This window comes from Sebastes fasciatus, chromosome 3 (assembly GCF_043250625.1).
Source record: "Sebastes fasciatus isolate fSebFas1 chromosome 3, fSebFas1.pri, whole genome shotgun sequence".
NCBI classification, from domain to species: Eukaryota; Metazoa; Chordata; class Actinopteri; order Perciformes; family Sebastidae; genus Sebastes; species Sebastes fasciatus.
Genome location: NC_133797.1, coordinates 41,242,072 through 41,259,454, shown reverse-complemented (window position 1 = coordinate 41,259,454; position 17,383 = coordinate 41,242,072). Strand labels below are relative to the sequence as shown.

The 17,383-nt window shown below is 45.3% G+C and overlaps 3 protein-coding genes across 3 annotated transcripts in view; 2 read left to right on the top strand and 1 right to left on the bottom strand.

Annotated features, from left to right (window-relative positions):
- LOC141762931 (uncharacterized) overlaps nucleotides 1-653 on the top strand; it is a 29,437-nt gene extending 28,784 nt beyond the window's left edge. The window contains exon 42 of the mRNA XM_074627111.1: nucleotides 234-653. Within this exon, the coding sequence (XP_074483212.1) occupies nucleotides 234-257 (24 nt within the window). The 3' untranslated portion in view covers nucleotides 258-653. The remainder of the gene's footprint in view (nucleotides 1-233) is intronic.
- Nucleotides 654-937: 284 nt separating this feature from the next.
- On the bottom strand, nucleotides 938-10,231 carry aars2 (alanyl-tRNA synthetase 2, mitochondrial (putative)). Its single transcript, XM_074631210.1, has 22 exons — nucleotides 9,818-10,231; nucleotides 9,120-9,308; nucleotides 8,417-8,562; nucleotides 8,073-8,264; nucleotides 7,738-7,882; nucleotides 6,880-7,025; nucleotides 6,658-6,766; nucleotides 6,228-6,266; nucleotides 5,847-5,961; nucleotides 5,591-5,718; nucleotides 4,701-4,839; nucleotides 4,433-4,602; nucleotides 4,219-4,332; nucleotides 3,933-4,073; nucleotides 3,653-3,790; nucleotides 3,416-3,519; nucleotides 3,143-3,251; nucleotides 2,936-3,061; nucleotides 2,740-2,850; nucleotides 2,224-2,307; nucleotides 1,701-1,814; nucleotides 938-1,613 (listed from the first exon to the last, which is right to left on the bottom strand). The coding sequence occupies exons 1-22, from the start codon at nucleotides 10,130-10,132 to the stop codon at nucleotides 1,446-1,448; spliced, it is 3,042 nt and encodes a 1,013-aa protein (XP_074487311.1). The 5' UTR covers nucleotides 10,133-10,231; the 3' UTR covers nucleotides 938-1,445.
- A 27-nt stretch (nucleotides 10,232-10,258) lies between these two features.
- Nucleotides 10,259-17,383, top strand: part of LOC141762925 (hemicentin-2-like) — a 61,848-nt gene continuing 54,723 nt past the window's right edge. The window contains exons 1-5 of the mRNA XM_074627102.1: nucleotides 10,259-12,201; nucleotides 14,424-14,777; nucleotides 14,919-15,128; nucleotides 15,260-15,613; nucleotides 16,285-16,512. Coding sequence (XP_074483203.1) covers nucleotides 12,144-12,201; nucleotides 14,424-14,777; nucleotides 14,919-15,128; nucleotides 15,260-15,613; nucleotides 16,285-16,512 — 1,204 coding nt within the window. The 5' untranslated portion in view covers nucleotides 10,259-12,143. The remainder of the gene's footprint in view (nucleotides 12,202-14,423; nucleotides 14,778-14,918; nucleotides 15,129-15,259; nucleotides 15,614-16,284; nucleotides 16,513-17,383) is intronic.

The window sequence follows — 17,383 nt, the reverse complement described above, 5'->3', positions numbered from 1 at the left end:
GCGTATGCGTCATTGTGCAGTGTAACTGTGGGAAAGCATCAATAAGAGGAATCGATAGTCAGAGCTTCTACCGCGTACCACCAGTGGTACGTGTACCATAGTTTGAGAACCACTGACGTACATTATTATTTCACCGACTGTAACACAGAACTCTGAAGAGATTAATATTCATTTGAAGATGTTCGTTTACATCAGAGATGATTGAACATGAATCTGATGTGATTCTCCTGCAGTGGCTGAACGTAACTCTGCTCTGAGGAACCAGGACCACCCTGGTCCTGATCCTGGTCCTGGTCCAAGCAAACTGACCGACTGTACCAACTGGAGCTGTAATATAATGGGTGTGGTTGATATATATATTCTATAGGAATGATGAGGGATGTTAGTGAGACAGCTGCTGATCATCTGTCATCAATAGATGGTTTATTGCACGTTATAATGTGACTATGAGCAGATATAAAGACATGTTTAAGTGTTTATTAATGTTCGGTAGAACTCCTAATAACACATGTTTTATATTATTACAGCTGTTTATAAATAAAACATTAATAAACACTTACAACTGCATTATAGTCTGGTATTCACCCTGTTATTACATGTTTATATACTGATTATACACGATGACTGGTGTTAAAATAAAGTGGTTCCAATAATGTTTAGCTGTGTTCTGATTGGTCCAGAAGACTCCGTTTGTGTTCCATCTTTAAGTCATTTATTGTTTTGTGTTTGATTCACACCTGATCTATAAACCTAGTTATAGAAGTGTTATTAACGTCTTAATAATAATCCATAAACCTAGCTATAGAAGTGTTAACGTCTTAATAATAATCTGTAAACCTAGTTATAGAAGTGTTATTAACGCCTTAATAATAATCTGTAAACCTAGTTATAGAATCGTTATTAACAATAACAATAATTAAGACAATAAATATGTGAGTCAGTGTGAGCAGTGATTTATTATAAAACAAAAATGTAAGGTTCAGATTTATAAAATATCAGTTATAAATCATAAACCTTCACACCTGGCTGTGTCGTCCAATGACTGCAGCTGTGGGCGGGGCTTACAGTACTCACCTTTAGTACCTTCAGTACCTTCAGTACAGTCCACTCAGCAGCATGTTACAGGATGTAGCATCAGAGGAGTTATAATATCAGGTTTATCAGGTCCACTTTCATGATATAATAGAAACTTAAAGCGCCGGTTTGAGGTGTTTCTGATATTTTGTCCACCCCCCGACGCTCAGTTTATCAGCAGCATGTGAAGGAAGCTAACCATTAGCATGCTACCAGACAGCAGCAAAGCGAAGACGTCGTATTGGTCCTCACTTGTCCCGCCACCATACTTCCTGTCCAAACAGGAAACAGTTCCTCAGTGTAGAAATACCTCACCCCCTCAGCATGCGGCGCTGTGATGTCAGACTGATGTCATCTCTCGCTTTACGACATCATTGTTGTGTTTTCTGGCGAGCGAACTCCTCCGCCCACCTCAGCGCTTCAGTGATGTCACCACTGCTTCCTGTTCCCTTGGCAACCAGCGCGGAGCCGCCGGCGCTCCCCCCGAGGTGACGACACACCGCCACCGCCCAATCAGAGGCCGAGAGGGCTGCAGAGTCCTGAGGAAGGAGAGAACAACCAATCAGACGCTTCAAATAAGGCCCGACCCCTCTGTGATGTCACTGACAGCTGTGTGTCATCATTACCTTGGGAACCTGACAGGCACACAGAACCTTCCCAGAATGCCTTTGGTGAGCGAGCAGCATCACGTGACTGTGAGGAGCTGCAGCGCTCAGCTGATTCACCGTCTTCATCACGATCTAACAGGAAACAGCAGGACAGCTGTGATGTCATCGTGTGTTCACCAGGCAGGAAGCCTCTAATGATGCGTTCACACCAAACGCAGTTACACTCAAAGTCAAAGCTAAGACGCATATTTGAGTCGGGCGACGTGAATATGCGAAAAATTGCATGACGGCGTGCCGCAAAAGCCGATCAGCGTTGAATTTCTCCTGCAGAGCACAGACCGATGGAACCAAACTCCATCCAGAAAACACATTTTAACAGCTTGTCGTCTCAAAGCCTCCTGAACACAGTCTGCTACTGACCCGTCAGCATTCTATTGATTGATGACCAGACAAGACAGCATAATGAAAGATGCATGATGGGAAATGTAGGATCCAGTGTGTTCATCTATAGAGAGTTATTGATCAGGTTGATCGATCTTACCGACAGAGAGTCCGTCTCCACAGAATCCACCTGCAGATCCTTAAAGCCGTTCTTCTCCAGCAGAGCCTGAGCTCTCACCGCAGCCTGCGCAAAGCATGATGGGAAAACAGTCAGAGAATGGACACAGATACACCTGAGGGTCCGTTAGGTCCCTGAGTCTCAGGTGAGTCCCAGGTGAGTCTCAGGTGAGTCTCTGGTGAGTCTCTGGTGTGTCTCAAGTGCGTCTCAGGTGCGTCTCAGGTGCGTCTCAGGTGAGTCTCAGGTGCGTCTCAGGTGAGTCTAAGGTGAGTCTCAGGTAGGTCTCAGGTAAGTCTCAGTTAAGTCTCAGGTGCGTCTCAGGTCTGTCTCAGAGGTGTCTCAGGTAAGTCTAAGGTGTGTCTCAGGTGCGTCTCAGGTAAGTCTAAAGTGAGTCTCAGGTGTGTCTCAGGTGAGTCTCAGAGGTGTCTCAGGTAAGTCTAAGGTGTGTCTCAGGTGTGTCTCAGGTAAGTCTAAGGTGAGTCTCAGGTGTGTGTTCACCTCTGTGGTCTCCAGTTTCCTGACGGCGGTGTTACTGGTCCTCTGCAGCGCTCTGAGTCGGCTCTGCAGCTCTCTGCGCCACCACTGAGGGATGGGGGTGTTATCTACAGCCTGACAGACAAAGCACAGGGTCAACAGGACACACTTCATCATCATCATCTCAGAGGCTGCAGTGCATCATGGGTAGGTTACCTACATCAGAGAGGACTCCGACCTCCTTGGCGAGACGCTGGGCGGAGTCGAGGCTGGAGGGGGCGGAGCCTGTCAGTCTGGCTGACAGAGAATCCACATCCTGAGACAACACCTGACCGTCCTCCCGAGCCTGAAGACAACAACACCAGCGTCAGAGTTGTTTTCAGTAGTTTTCATTAAGACAGACTTGTTTGTGATGTTTGTAACTGACCCGTGTTGCCTCCCGTCCCGTCACAGCGACGATACGACTGATTCCCTTCACCATCTGTCTCTCAGAAACTATCACCAGGTCCTGGATGGTTCCGGTCTGCAGCAGGTGGCTGAACAGACAAACATATTAAACATAAATGAATGCTGATATCATAGACTCAGGTAGACATTACTCTATATCTTCACTGCCCTCTGCTGGTCACACCTGTCCCATCAGAAGGTTAAATGTGTTGCTAAGAGACAGCCGCCAAGTGAACAGGTGTGTTTGACTCACGTCCCACAGCAGAGCTCCACAGACGACTCTCCGTCCGTCTGATCGTCCATCAGCTCGGAGACCGCCACGGCCACGGACACTACCCTCACAGGGTCCGGATACACCTGGAGACAGACAGGAAGACAGAGAGACAGTCAGTACACAGTGAGACAGTCAGAGAGACAGTCAGTGTGACAGAGACACAGTGAGACAGTCAGAGAGACAGTCAGTGAGACAGAGACACAGTGAGACAGTCACCTCGTCCACTGTCCTCAGCCCGTTGATGTCCCTGGCTGCCTGCAGAGGAAGCTCCTGGCTGTGGACGATCTGATTGGCTGAGATGATGTCATTAACACACCTGTCTACCTGCTGCAGCTGAGAGACGTCCAGTGACCTCTGAGGACAAATAATATATACAGGTAAATATATACACACAGTGTATATATATAGATATACTGTATATATATATAGATATAGATATATCTATATCTATATAACGCTACTAGTCAGTGAGTTAGTTGGTGTTTATTTGTTTGACCTTGACACTGAAGTCGAAGCGGAGGCGATCAGCTGAAACATGAGATCCTCTCTGCTGAACAGAAACACCCAGAACTTTCCTCAGAGCAAAGTTCAGGATGTGAGTCGCTGTGTGATTCACCATACAGGACAATCTGTGGACCTGAGAGACACACAGGACAATCTGTGGACCTGAGAGACACACAGGACACTTCACCATACTAAACAGATGTTTTAATAGCAGATATATTTGCTTCATCTGAGTCTATGTCTGATTCTGTACAACGGACTACGTGTCGGGTACTCACCTGGTCCAGGTGTAGCTGGACCTGGTCTCCAGTCTTCAGGCTGTCGGTGGCGGTCACCTGATGGACCACGTACCCCCCAGCCTGGATCACGGCCTCCACGGGGTACAGGATGTCCTGAGAGACAGGAAACACACACATCTGGAGTCAGACCTCACCTGGACACACAACAGGTAATCTTCCCATGATGCATTTCCCCTGTGAGCGGTCAGCTGACCTGCAGTCCGTCCCGGGTGAAGTAGCCCCGGTCATGTGACTGTCCCCCCTGCTCAGAGTAGAAGCAGGTCTGATCCAGGAGGACACCACAGCGCTGACCCTCGGTGACCTCTGACACCAGAGTGTGACCGTCATACAGAGCCAGGACTGTCGCACGGCATGCTGGGAACACTGGGAGGAAACAGGTGAGACATGAGTCCAGCTGCAGGTCCTCTAATGTCCACCAGCTGCTGCTGTGAGACAGGTGAGACGGGTGAGACAGGTAGTACCGTATCTGTCCCGCTCCAGTCGGTACGCATATTTGAGTCCATCGTCAGTGTGAGGGACACCGAGACGCTGCAGCTCTGCCAGGCTGAGGACGTCCAACATCACCTGAGACTGAACACCTGACTGAAGATCAGACATCACCTGAGAGAGACAGAGAGAGAGACGTCACCTGAGTGAGACAGACGTCACCTGAGAGAGACAGAGAGACAGACGTCACCTGAGAGAAACAGAGAGACAGACATCACCTGAGAGAGACATCACCTGAGAGAGAGACGTCACCTGAGAGAGACAGAGAGACAGAGGGACAGAGAGACAGACATCACCTGAGAGAGACAGAGAGAGAGACGTCACCTGAGACAGAGAGAGAGACGTCACCTGAGAAAGACAGAGAGAGAGACGTCACCCGAGAAAGACAGAGAGAGAGACGTCACCTGAGAGAGACAGAGAGACAGAGGGACAGAGAGACAGACATCACCTGAGAGAGACAGAGAGAGAGACGTCACCTGAGACAGAGAGAGAGACGTCACCTGAGAAAGACAGAGAGAGAGACGTCACCCGAGAAAGACAGAGAGAGAGACGTCACCTGAGAGAGACAGAGAGACAGAGAGACAGACGTCACCTGAGAGAGACAGAGAGACAGAGGTACAGAGAGACAGACGTCACCTGAGAGAGACAGAGAGACAGAGGTACAGAGAGACAGACGTCACCTGAGAGAGACAGAGAGACAGACATCACCTGAGAGAGACAGAGGAAGTCATACAGCCCTTTCACAATAAAAGCCCTGTGGTAATATCTATCTATATGATCTACATGATGTCGTTAAACTGACATCACAAGATCTAAGAAGCCGTAGAAACCAGGAGCATTATGGGAGCTCCGTATGAAACATCACCTTCTGGTTGTCGGCGATCAGTCGGTCCAGCTGCTGACGGTCCACCTGGACTCCTCTCTCCTCCAACATCAGGTCCACCAGGTCCAGAGGGAAACCCAGGTCCCGGTGCAGAGACCAGGCCACCGAGGCTGATCACATCAGAGAGAAATTAATTATTATAAAAGTGAGCTCCAGCTCCGTTCTATCGACACGTCCCTCCGCCCGCCGCCTGTCTAGGTGGCTGATGGGAGTTGTAGTAGCTCAGGGAGGAACTGACCGGGGAAGACTCCATGTTTGTAGTCCTTTCTGTTGAGTGTTCGGTGGATCAGCCTGCTGCCCTGCTGCAGAGACGACAGGAAGTGAGCCTCGTTCTCGTTGATGACGTCCATGATCTGAAAAAATGGCAGCTGATGACGACGTCCTGTTATGGAAATCCCTTCTAAGAGATACTGGGATCTACAGATGTTACAGATGTTCGGAGCCTCGCTGACATCATTAACTGGACATGAAGTTATGTTCCGTACATGAGTATATACAGTAGGTGTGTTCACTGTGTTTATTTCAGGTATCTGAATATCAGATTTCTATATAGAAATAAAATACTACATAGAAAACTGCTTCACACGTTTCCATAGTTACAAACCCATCAGTCACTCACCCGGTCGGCCTCCCGGTGGAGCTCCGGATACACATCACCCTGCCCACACAGGAAATAATCAATTAATACATCAATACATCAATCAATCAATTAATACATCACCCCGCCCACACAGGAAATAATCAATTAATACATCAATACATCAATCAATCAATTAATACATCACCCTGCCCACACAGGGAATAATCAATCAACATCAACCAATCAATATATCAATATATCTATCAATACATCACCCTGCCCACACAGGGAATATTCAAACAGTCAGTCAGTCAGTCAACCAACCAACCAACCAATCAAACAACCAACCAACCTATCAATTAATCAATTAATCAATCAATCAACCAACCAACCAATCAATCAATCAACCAATCAACCAATCAATCCACCATGTCCTTTAGTCAGAGGTATTATGGGAAATGTATTTTACCAGTATGTGGGTGACAGTAGGAACCAGGCCGGCCAGCGTTCCCTGAGGAGCCTGAAGAACCTCCACACAGAACCGAACCGCCCGCCGCAGAATCCTCCTCAGCACCAGCCTGGTACCGATGTCACAACAATCAATCAATCAATCAATCAATCAAGCAACCAGTCAATCAATAATCAATCATAAACAGACGGCGTTCTGACAGCTGATTGGTCGATGACTCACTCTGCTCCTGACATGCCTGGATGAACGCCGTCAGCGATGCAGACCGATAAGGTGCGGACGTGGTCGGCCACCACTCGGTACGCCATGTCCACCCTCCCCTCGTCTGCCGCCGCCATCCTGCCGCCGTACGGGCCCACCCTCGACCTCTGCGGACAGACACATCGCCATGACAACGGGAAGCTGTCAATCACACCTCACTAACCCTGGTATGTGGTGAACCCGGTGTTATGGTGAACCTGGTGTTATGGTGAACCTGGTGTTACGGTGTACCCGGTGTTATAGTGTACCCTGTGTTACGGTGTACCCGGTGTTACGGTGAACATGGTGAACCTGTTGTTATTGTGTACCTGGTGTTATGGTGTATCTGATGTTACGTGTACCCGGTGTTACGGTGTACCTGGTGTTACGGTGTACCCGGTGTTATGGTGTACCCGGTGTTATGGTGTAACTGGTGTTATGGTGTACCCGGTGTTACGGTGAACATGGTGAACCTGGTGTTATGGTGTACCTGGTGTTATGGTGAACCCGGTGTTACGGTGAACATGGTGAACCTGGTGTTATGGTGAACATGGTGAACCTGGTGTTATGGTGTACCCGGTGTTACGGTGAACCTGGTGTTATGGTGTACCTGGTGTTATGGTGAACATGGTGAACCTGGTGTTATGGTGTACCCGGTGTTACGGTGAACCTGGTGTTATGGTGTACCTGGTGTTATGGTGAACCCGGTGTTATGGCGTACCTGGTGTTATGGTGTACCTGGTGTTACGGTGTACCCGGTGTTACGGTGAACCCGGTGTTATGATGTATCTGGTGTTATGGTGAACCTGGTGTTACGGTGAACTTGGTGTTACGGTGTACCTGGTGGATGGCGTGGAGCAGCGGCGTGAACAAGTCGGTGTCGTAGTTTGATCTTTTACCCTGCAGGACGCTCACCAGTCTCTCCAGTCCCATCCCAGTATCCACACTGAACTGGGGCAACAGCTGTAGACCGTGGTCCACCTCCCTGAGACACACACACACACACACACACACACACACACACACACACACACACACACACACACACACACACACACACACACACACATTATACTGGGAGCTGACCAGTACAGGCAGCAGACTGGTTTAATGGTTTACAGTGTCCTGAACTGGTTTTATATGTATCAGATTCTGGTCCAGGTGTGTGTATGAACCTGTTGTACTGCATGAAGACCAGGTTCCAGATCTCCACCACGTCAGGACTGTCGGCGTTGACGAGCGCCGCGGCGTCTCGTCCTCCCACGTGGTCGTAGTGGATCTCGGTGCAGGGGCCACAGGGGCCCGAGTCCCCCATCTCCCAGAAGTTCTCCTTCAAGCCGAACGGCAGGAGGCGAGCAGGAGGAACCCTGAGGCGGAGACGGAGCGTCCTTATTAATGAATCTTAACTTGAATTCACACACAGATCTCAGATCAGCGTGCAGGATCAGTTCAGACAACCAACACCTGTACACTGTGAACCAATCAGGTCACAGTATTGGCCGTCGTCTAGGTTACCTACCCGATCTCCAACCAGATTTGTCGAGTTTCTTCATCGGCTGGTAAACCTGACGCAGCGTCTCCAGCAAAGTAAGACACGTACAGTCTGTCTGCAGGTATCCCATAATGCTCTGTGAGGAGGCTCCACGCCATGCAGCACGCCTCTTCCTGTCAGACACAACAACAACATTACAGTGATGTTGATGTTTTCAATCTTAAATTCAGTCTTATTTTATTTTAATTTTATATTAAAATTATTTTTTATTTCATTTTAGGTTAGTTTTCAAAACCGTAGTTTTGTTTTAATATATTTAGTTTTTATATATTTAGTTTTAGTTTTTATATATTTAGTTTTCATTTATTTAGTTTTAGTTTTTAAATACGAAGTTTTAGTTTTTATATATTTAATTTTTATATATTTAGTTTTAGTTTTTATATATTTAGTTTTATTTTAATATATTTAGTTTTATTTTAATATATTTAGTTTTAGTTTTTATATATTTAGTTTTTTTTTTATATATTTAGTTTTATTTTAATATATTTAGTTTTATTTTTTATATATTTAGTTTTATTTTAATATATTTAGTTTTAGTTTTTATATATTTAGTTTTATTTTAATATATTTAGTTTTAGTTTTTATATATTTAGTTTTATTTTATTTTAATATATTCAGTTTTCGTTTTTATATATTTAGTTTTAGATTTTATATATATATTTTTATATACCTTGAAGTAGTCTCCAAAGGACCAGTTCCCCAGCATCTCAAAGAAGGTGTGGTGGTAGACGTCTCGGCCGACGTCCTCCAGGTCGTTGTGTTTGCCGCCGGCTCGGACACACTTCTGACTGTTGACCACTCGCCGGTACGACGCCATCTCACTGCGAGGGTCGGCGGTCCCCAGGAACACCGGCTTGAACTGTATCATAACAATAACAATAACAATTACTGTATATTCATCACAATATCATATCTATAATAACAGACTGACAGCTACACCTTCACTATAATAACAATACATCATCCTGTATTATGATATACTGCTGCTAGTTTAATCTATAATAATACATCCTGTATTATGATATACTGCTGCTAGTTTAATCTATAATAATACATCCTGTATTATGATATACTGCTGCTAGTTTAATCTATAATAATACATCCTGTATTATGATATACTGCTGCTAGTTTAATCTATAACAATACATCCTGTATTATGATATACTGTAGTGGAGGTGTAGTACTAGTACCTCAGGTTGTACTACAGTAACAGTACTCTACTCTGCTGATGTACTTAGTTACTTTCTGGCCACTGGAGACGCGCTCTTATTTTGAAATCGCCAGCTTGCTGCAGGTGTTGGTCCAGAACCGGACCGGGTCTGGACCGGGTCTGGACCGGGTCTGGACCAGAGACTGGCCTGAACTGACCTGGTTCATGCCGGCGTTGACGAACAGCAGGCTGGGGTCTGCTCTGGGTCGGACCGGAGAGGACGGAACCAGCCGGTGGTCGTGTTTATGACGGAAGAAGTCCAGGAAGGAGCTGCGGACCCGGACAGCAGCTGCAGCTGGTTCTGGTTCCGGAGGAGAGCCGCTGGAGGAGCGAGCTGAGCCCGCAGAGAGGAGGCCCGGAGGCCCGCTGAGAGGCCGGAACCTCCGGAGGACCAGTCGGAACATCTGGACCCTCACAGAACCTGAACCATGGTGGTGACCCTCACAGGGACTACAGGTTGTACTGCTGCACATGCGCACTCTTCTTCTTCCTCTGTTCAATGTGCACCACTGTTATGTCACCGCCCCCTGCTGGACACACTGTTCACAACCCTCCTCCATCAGGAGACCTCCTCCATCAGCAGCCCTCCTCCACCAGGAGACCTCCTCCACCGACAGCCCTCCTCCATCAGCAGCCCTCCTCCACCAGCAGCCCTCTTCCACCAGCAGCCCTCCTCCAGCAGCCCTCCTCCATCAGCAGCCCTCCTCCACCAGCAGCCCTCCTCCACCAGCAGCCCTCCTCCTCCACCAGCAGCCCTCCTCCTCCACCAGCAGCCCTCCTCCATCAGGAGCCCTCCTCCACCAGGAGCCCTCCTCCTCCACCAGCAGCCCTGCACCACCAGAAGCCCTCCACCAACAGCCCTCCTCCACCGGCAGCCTTCCTCCTCCAGCAGCCCTCCTACATCAGCAGCCCTGGTCGGCCGACTGTTGTAGTTTTAGGCAACAAAACTACAACTTCTTTAGGTTACGGTAACAAAAATACGTAGTTAAGTTTAGGGTAAAACATTCTGTTTTGGGTTAAAATAACACAAAGACAACTACACATTGTTAGTTTCACACAGGATGCGAACTCTGATCTCCTGATTGGAAACTCTGTGTTTTCTGTCTATACTACAGCGCCTGACTTCTGCTTCTGCTCCTGTCGTACTTACTACGGTTGCTAGAGGTCGCTGTCGTCTTCTTTTATACTTTTTAAAACCTACTAGTAGGTGTAGTAGGCCCCTATTGATCCACATCTATGGGGCTTATAACGACTCATAATGCCTATTTAACAGCCTGACAACAGTCTAATCGGCTGTCATTTGTTACCTCAATGCAGAAAATGAGGAAGGGCAGCCACTCTCACTCTCACTCATTTCTTTATTTTTTTTTTAAGAGGGCGACCAGCCCCCACAAAGGGTGGCATCCTAGGCGACCGCCTATATGGCCTATGCCTTAATCCGGCCCTGCTCGACGCTGATTTCCTCTGCACTCTCCTTGAGGATCATAATAATGATCATAGTGCTTTACGTACATTATATCTCTATTTATGGCCCAGTTATCATATTGAATTGGACTTGACTTGTAACATACACTGATCAGCCGTAACATTCAGACCAATGAGAGGTGAAGTGAATATGGATTATCTCGTTACCATGGCACCTGGCAGTGGGGGGGATATATTACACAGCAAGTGAACATTTTGAACTTTGTGTTGGAAGCAGAATAAATGGGCCAGCGTAAGGATGTGAGCGACTTTGACGAGGGCCAAATAGTGCTGGCTAGACGACCGGGTCAGAGCATCTCCAGAACTGCAGCTCTTGTGGGATGTTCCCGGTCTGCAGTGGTCAGGACCTACCAAAAGTGAAGGAGGAACCGGTGAACCGGCGACAGGGTCAGACCCGAGGCTCATTGATGCACGTGGGGAGTGAAGGCTGGCCCGTGTTGTCTGATCCAATAGAAGAGCTACTGGAGCTCAAACTGCTGAACAAGTGAATGCTGGTTCTGATAGAAAGGTGTCAGAACACACAGTGAGGAGCAGTTTGTTGCATACGGGGCTGCGTAGCCGCAGACCGGTCAGGGTGCCCCGTGCTGACCTAATGTTATGGCTGATCGGTGTAACAAAAAAAAAAGGAGTGATTCTTAATTATTGTGTTTCTTTTCCTAAAATTGTCCTCTAAAGAAAAGTGTCCGAGGTATTTTAAGGTCACAGAACGACTCTCACTGTTACTATATTTAAACAAATGAACGCAGCGTGTGCAGAACAACAGGACTCGTTTCTTCATTTCAACTCGGGGATTTACAGTCAGTCATCTGCTCATGCATGTTAATAAAGTAAAGAGGAAGGAAGCCATGCCAGTTTTTTTTTGTTCCAACCACAAGAGACACAAACTGTCTTCAAAGACCACTTCCTCCATTTTAATGTAGACATGATTAAGATGACTTACTGAGTAGTTCTCACGTCTGTGATCTACCTGCTGGTTTAACAGAGACGAGAGGAGCAGCTATGAGTTTAACAGCGGCGGCAGCGAGTGGATTCGTGGTCTTCCTTCTCTCTGTGCAAGGTACTGTACCTCTACATCCATACTATACGGCAGTTAGCACACCTCAGGAATACAGAAGAAGGAAAATGTAATACTATGCGGTGTGATCCCTTCAACACCACACATTCACTTCTCTTCCTTTAAATAGACGTTTTTACAGGACGATGTTCTTTTTTCACCAGCAGCATCTCTGTTTACCTTAACATTATAAACTCTATAAACTGAAGAGTTGTGCACCATTAAAGACAGTAAAGCTGTGGATGGAAGTGATGACTCTATATACATTAACAAAGACAGAAATCCTCTAAATAATTTGTTGAATCAAATACATCGCTCCGTTGAACTTCCTACAATCGTCCTGCAGTCCTCCAAACTCAACTTTAGCCAGCGTTTCTGTTTATTAGAGGCTGTGAGCGCTCTGTTAGCATAATTAATACAGGAAATATAACTTGAAAATAACACAAGTCATCGTGTCTTTCATGTCACAAGAAATTACTGAGCGTAGGAGTTGCAAGATGGATAACAAACCTAATGTGAAGAGAGTAATGAAGCCACAGTGAATTATCACCCGACTCTGCAGTTCCCCTCAGCTCGACGGTGTTTTAGAGGTTTTCAGGCCCACAACTTTCCTGTTTTAGTTCACTCTCACTGCTCTCATCAGATGTCAGTGTTTCCAGCAGCAGGCAGCTGTTTACAGTGAAATAGCTCTAATAACACCAGTACAAAGTTAAAGCGACTAGCTGCTAAAACAAGAGTGAATATTGACCATCTGTCGTCAGACTCTGGAGCACCAAACGACAAGGTTGTAAACCCTAAATGGTTTCCCACCTGCAAACAGGAGTACTGCTGCTTGGAATTAAACTCTCTCTCTTCTTCCGTTATTTCTTTTTGCAGAAGAATGAGATGAGGGTTAGTGTAACAGTTGATGCTGCATATTCAGATTTCTTTGTTTGAGAAGAGCAAATTTAAATTAAAAAATGTAGTTGACTTTTGGAAGCCATTACCAGCCAGATGCTCAGAAATCAGTGATGTGTTATCTATAACACGCCTCAGTGTTCTGCCTCAGTGCTCTGCTTTTCTCTACAGTTTCCATTCACACGCTGCAGCAGCTCCCTGACCTCAGACACTAACGCAACCGAGCGAAGCAGACTCTTATTTTTTCACGTACCGCACCCTTCTAATATGTAATCTTCATCTTAGTGTTAAAAGGTTCAATACATGTGTTGTTCCTTCTCTGCACCCTCAGTATGTAAAACTAAATGATTTGCATATTTCTCCACGCCGCTGTTCACTCTGGCAGAAACAACATTAAAACTTAAGTTCTCTTTCTCTCACTTTATCTGTAACCGCTTATCCTATTCAGGGTCGTGGGGGGGGGGAGGCGGGCCACAGGCGTTGGGTGAAGGCGGGGTTCACCCTGGACAGGTCTCCAGACTATCACAGGGCTGACACATAGAGACAGATAATCATTCACGCTCACATTCACACCTACGGGACATTTACCTGCAAACAGAACATGCAAACGCCACATGTGTGGCGTTTGCATGTTCTGTTTGCAGGTTCAAACCCAAGAAGGTCCTGACCCTCTTGCTGTGAGGCGACAGTGCTAACATAAGTTCCCAACACAGAAGTAAAAATACAAGAAATACATGTGACACAGAATAAGTCTTAGTTAAAGCTGCAGTAGGTAGAAACGGAGCAAATATGAATAAAAACTAGAATGGCACTCGGAGAGCGCAGACCTCCGCCCCGGTACGATTGCACCCGACGCTCTCTCTCTGTCCCTCTCTCTGCTGGCAGAAGGAAAGAGGCGGGGTGACGCGTCATGAACGCATCATCAGTTACACTGCGCATGTCTTAAAGTCTGTGGTGTTCATGTACAGGCTGAGCGGAGTTATTCAAAAAAATTCCCGAAGCCGGATCATGATCCGGATCACCACCAAAATCTAATTATTATGGAACTTTTTGCCCAATGATGCCAAAAACTTTCTGCCTACTGAAGGTTTAAGATAAAACTGCAGTAAAACAGAGTTTTGTAAAGTTTGCCTACACGCTCCCTGACCCAAAAACAAGTTGGTATTTTAAGATTATCTTTGTCTCACTGATTTAAAGTGGGATAACATGAGAATATAGTTTTGAGAAAAGTAGCTTCACACACTGAAGCAGCTTCACTACAAATGAACGTCTGTTCTCTGATGTTGTTCTGAGTCTGATTGTGGTTCCTGATGTGCTCTGTGTTACAGTGATACAGGGTAAGGATGATGTCTGGGGAGTGACTTACACTAGTCCTACTGAGATCTGTGCCTCAGAAGGATCAACTGTGGAAATACGCTGCAGCTACACATACCCATCCAAACGTGATACTACAGTTCAGAAAACATTCTGGTTTACTAAATGGATATCTATTGAACCTGAGGATCTGATGACAGACTCAGAGTATTCAGGACGTGTGTTTTACAGTTGTAAAGAGAAGACCTGCACTCTGAGAATCACAAACCTGAGAGAGAGCGACTCGGCTGTGTACAAGTTCAGGTTCATAAGAAATCAACCAGATGGGAAATATACCGGTGAACCTGGAGTCACTTTGTCTGTCACAGGTAACATTTTCTTTCATATCATTTTGATTATTTCCAAATGTTCAACATCTAGAATACAATACTTTAAATGTGTTGTGTGTGTTTATTTACGTGTGTATGTTGACAGTTAAATAAAATAACGTTCCTGTTCCTTCTTCACAGATCCAGGTCTCACGGTGCAGAGAAGTTCTTCTTCTTATTGGCTGGACTGTCACAGCAGTTGTGTTCTACCTGATCGTCCGTCATACATCTGGTACAAGAATGGACAGGAAATTCAAGCACAAACATATTCTTCTTATTCAGGCTTTACTTACGTTGACAGCTTTTCCTGTGCTGTAAAAGGATATGAGAAATTCCCCTCTCCTCCAGTGTGTGAGTTTACTTTTCTACTAACATGACACCATGTGGTGGAGCCTTATAACTACATGTATTGGATACATGGAGACATTGTTACTCCTTATGACTAGTTAAAAAATGGACAAAAAATGAGTTTTATCTTTCAGGTTATGGTCCATCCTCCTGCAACAGAGTGACTTATACTGAGAGAAGCATCTGTGCCTCCAAAGGCTCTTCAGTGGACATTTCTTGCACGTACAACAGCAATGGATATATCACATCTAAATTCTGGTTCAGTCCTGAACGTGGTCATGAGTGGCAGCATCACTCACATCCTGAGGACCTTCGTAAAGACTCCCAGTATTCAGGTCGTGTTCAGGTCATTGACACAGAGAGAGGACGCTCCACTCTGAGGATCACTAACCTGGGAGAGATGGATTCAGCTCAGTATCGCTTCAAATTCAAGACACAAACCTCTGAATGGGGCAGCAGTTTACCTTGTACAACTTTGACTGTCACAGGTACTGATGAACACAGTCAATCGATTAAAATATTCATTAATTAAAATTTAAAGTTTAATTAATTCGATTTTTATCTGTTCAAAATGTACCTTAAAGGGAGATTAGTCAAGTATTTAATACTATTATCAACATGGAAGTGGGCAAATATTCTGCTTTATGTAAATGTATGTATATATTTATTATTGTAAATCAATTAACAACACAAATCAATGACAGATATTGATCCAGAAACCCTCACAGGTACTGCATTTAACATAAAACAATATGCTCCAATCATAACATGGCAAACTGCAGCCCAACAGACAACAACAGCTGTCAGTGTGTCAGTGTGCTGACTTGACTATGACTTGCCCCAAACTGCATGTGATTATCATAAAGTGGGCATGTCTGTAAAGGGGAGACTCGTGGGTACCCATAGAACCCATTTACATTCACTGATCTGGAGGTCAGAGGTCAAGGGACCCCTTTGAAAATGGCCATAATTGGTTTTTCCTCGCCAAAATCTAGCGTAAGTTTGGAGCGTTATTTAACCTCCTTCACGACAAGCTAGTCTGACATGGTTGGTACCGATGGATTGGGTCACCATAGATTTTCTTGTGAAGCCAGAATCTCTATCTACCTATATTTTCAGAACCAGTGATATGATGTTGTTTCTTTGTTCTCATACCCAGCTCTCCAGGTGCAGGTGACCAGACTAACAGTCGGTCAGTCTCACACCGAGGTAGAACTGAAGTGTCAGAGCAGCTGCAGTCCGGCTGGTCGTCGTTCCTACGTCTGGTTCAAAAACGGAACGAGAATCACTTGGGAGGAGACATCTTCCTATGAAGGCTGGTTTTTTCTTGGAGACGTCATCTATTGTGCTTTGAAAGGATATGAGAAGTTCCCCTCTCCTTCAGTGTGTAAGTCTACTCCACTGTCTCAGGACAAAAACATGCACTGACATTACAGACATTATTAGAGGTCAATGCCTAACCTTAACTATTAGAGATCAATACTTAACCTTAACTATTAGAGGTCAATACCTAACCTTAACCATTAGAGGTCAATGCCTAACGTTAACTATTAGAGGTCAATTCCTAACCTTAACTATTAGAGGTCAATGCCTAACCTTAACTATTAGAGGTCAATGCCTAACCTTAACCATTAGAGGTCAATACCTAACCTTAACTATTAGAGGTCAATGCCTAACCTAAACCATTATAGGTCAATGCCTAACCTTAACTATTAGAGGTCAATGCCTAACCTAAACCATTATAGGTCAATGCCTAACCTTAACTATTAGAGGTCAATGCCTAACCTTAACCATTAGAGGTCAATACCTAACCTTAACTATTAGAGGTCAATGCCTAACCTAAACCATTATAGGTCAATACCTAACATTAACCATTAGAGGTCAATACCCAACCTAAACCATCAGAGGTCAATACCTAACATTAACCATTAGAGGTCAATGCCTAACGTTAACTATTAGAGGTCAATTCCTAACCTTAACTATTAGAGGTCAATGCCTAACCTTAACCATTAGAGGTCAATACCTAACCTTAACTATTAGAGGTCAATGCCTAACCTAAACCATCAGAGGTCAATACCTAACATTAACCATTAGAGGTCAATACCTACATTAACTATTAGAGGTCAATACCTAACCTTAACAATTAGAGGTCAATGTCTAACTTTAACCATTAGAGGTCAATACCTACATTAACTATTAGAGGTCAATACCTAACCTTAACCATTAGAGGTCAATACCTACATTAACTATTAGAGGTC

What these genes read in the sequence shown, in the direction of transcription:
- aars2 (XM_074631210.1), bottom strand. Translation starts at nt 10,132, where the DNA reads ATGTGCAGCAGTACAACCTGTAGTCCCTGTGAGGGTCACCACCATGGT. An exon ending in CAAATCTGGTTGGAGATCGG is followed by an intron (nt 8,265 to 8,416) that starts GTAGGTAACCTA and finishes TCTCCGCCTCAG; the next exon opens with GGTTCCTCCTGCTCGCCTCC. An exon ending in GGAAACTGGAGACCACAGAG is followed by an intron (nt 2,308 to 2,739) that starts GTGAACACACAC and finishes TGCTTTGCGCAG; the next exon opens with GCTGCGGTGAGAGCTCAGGC.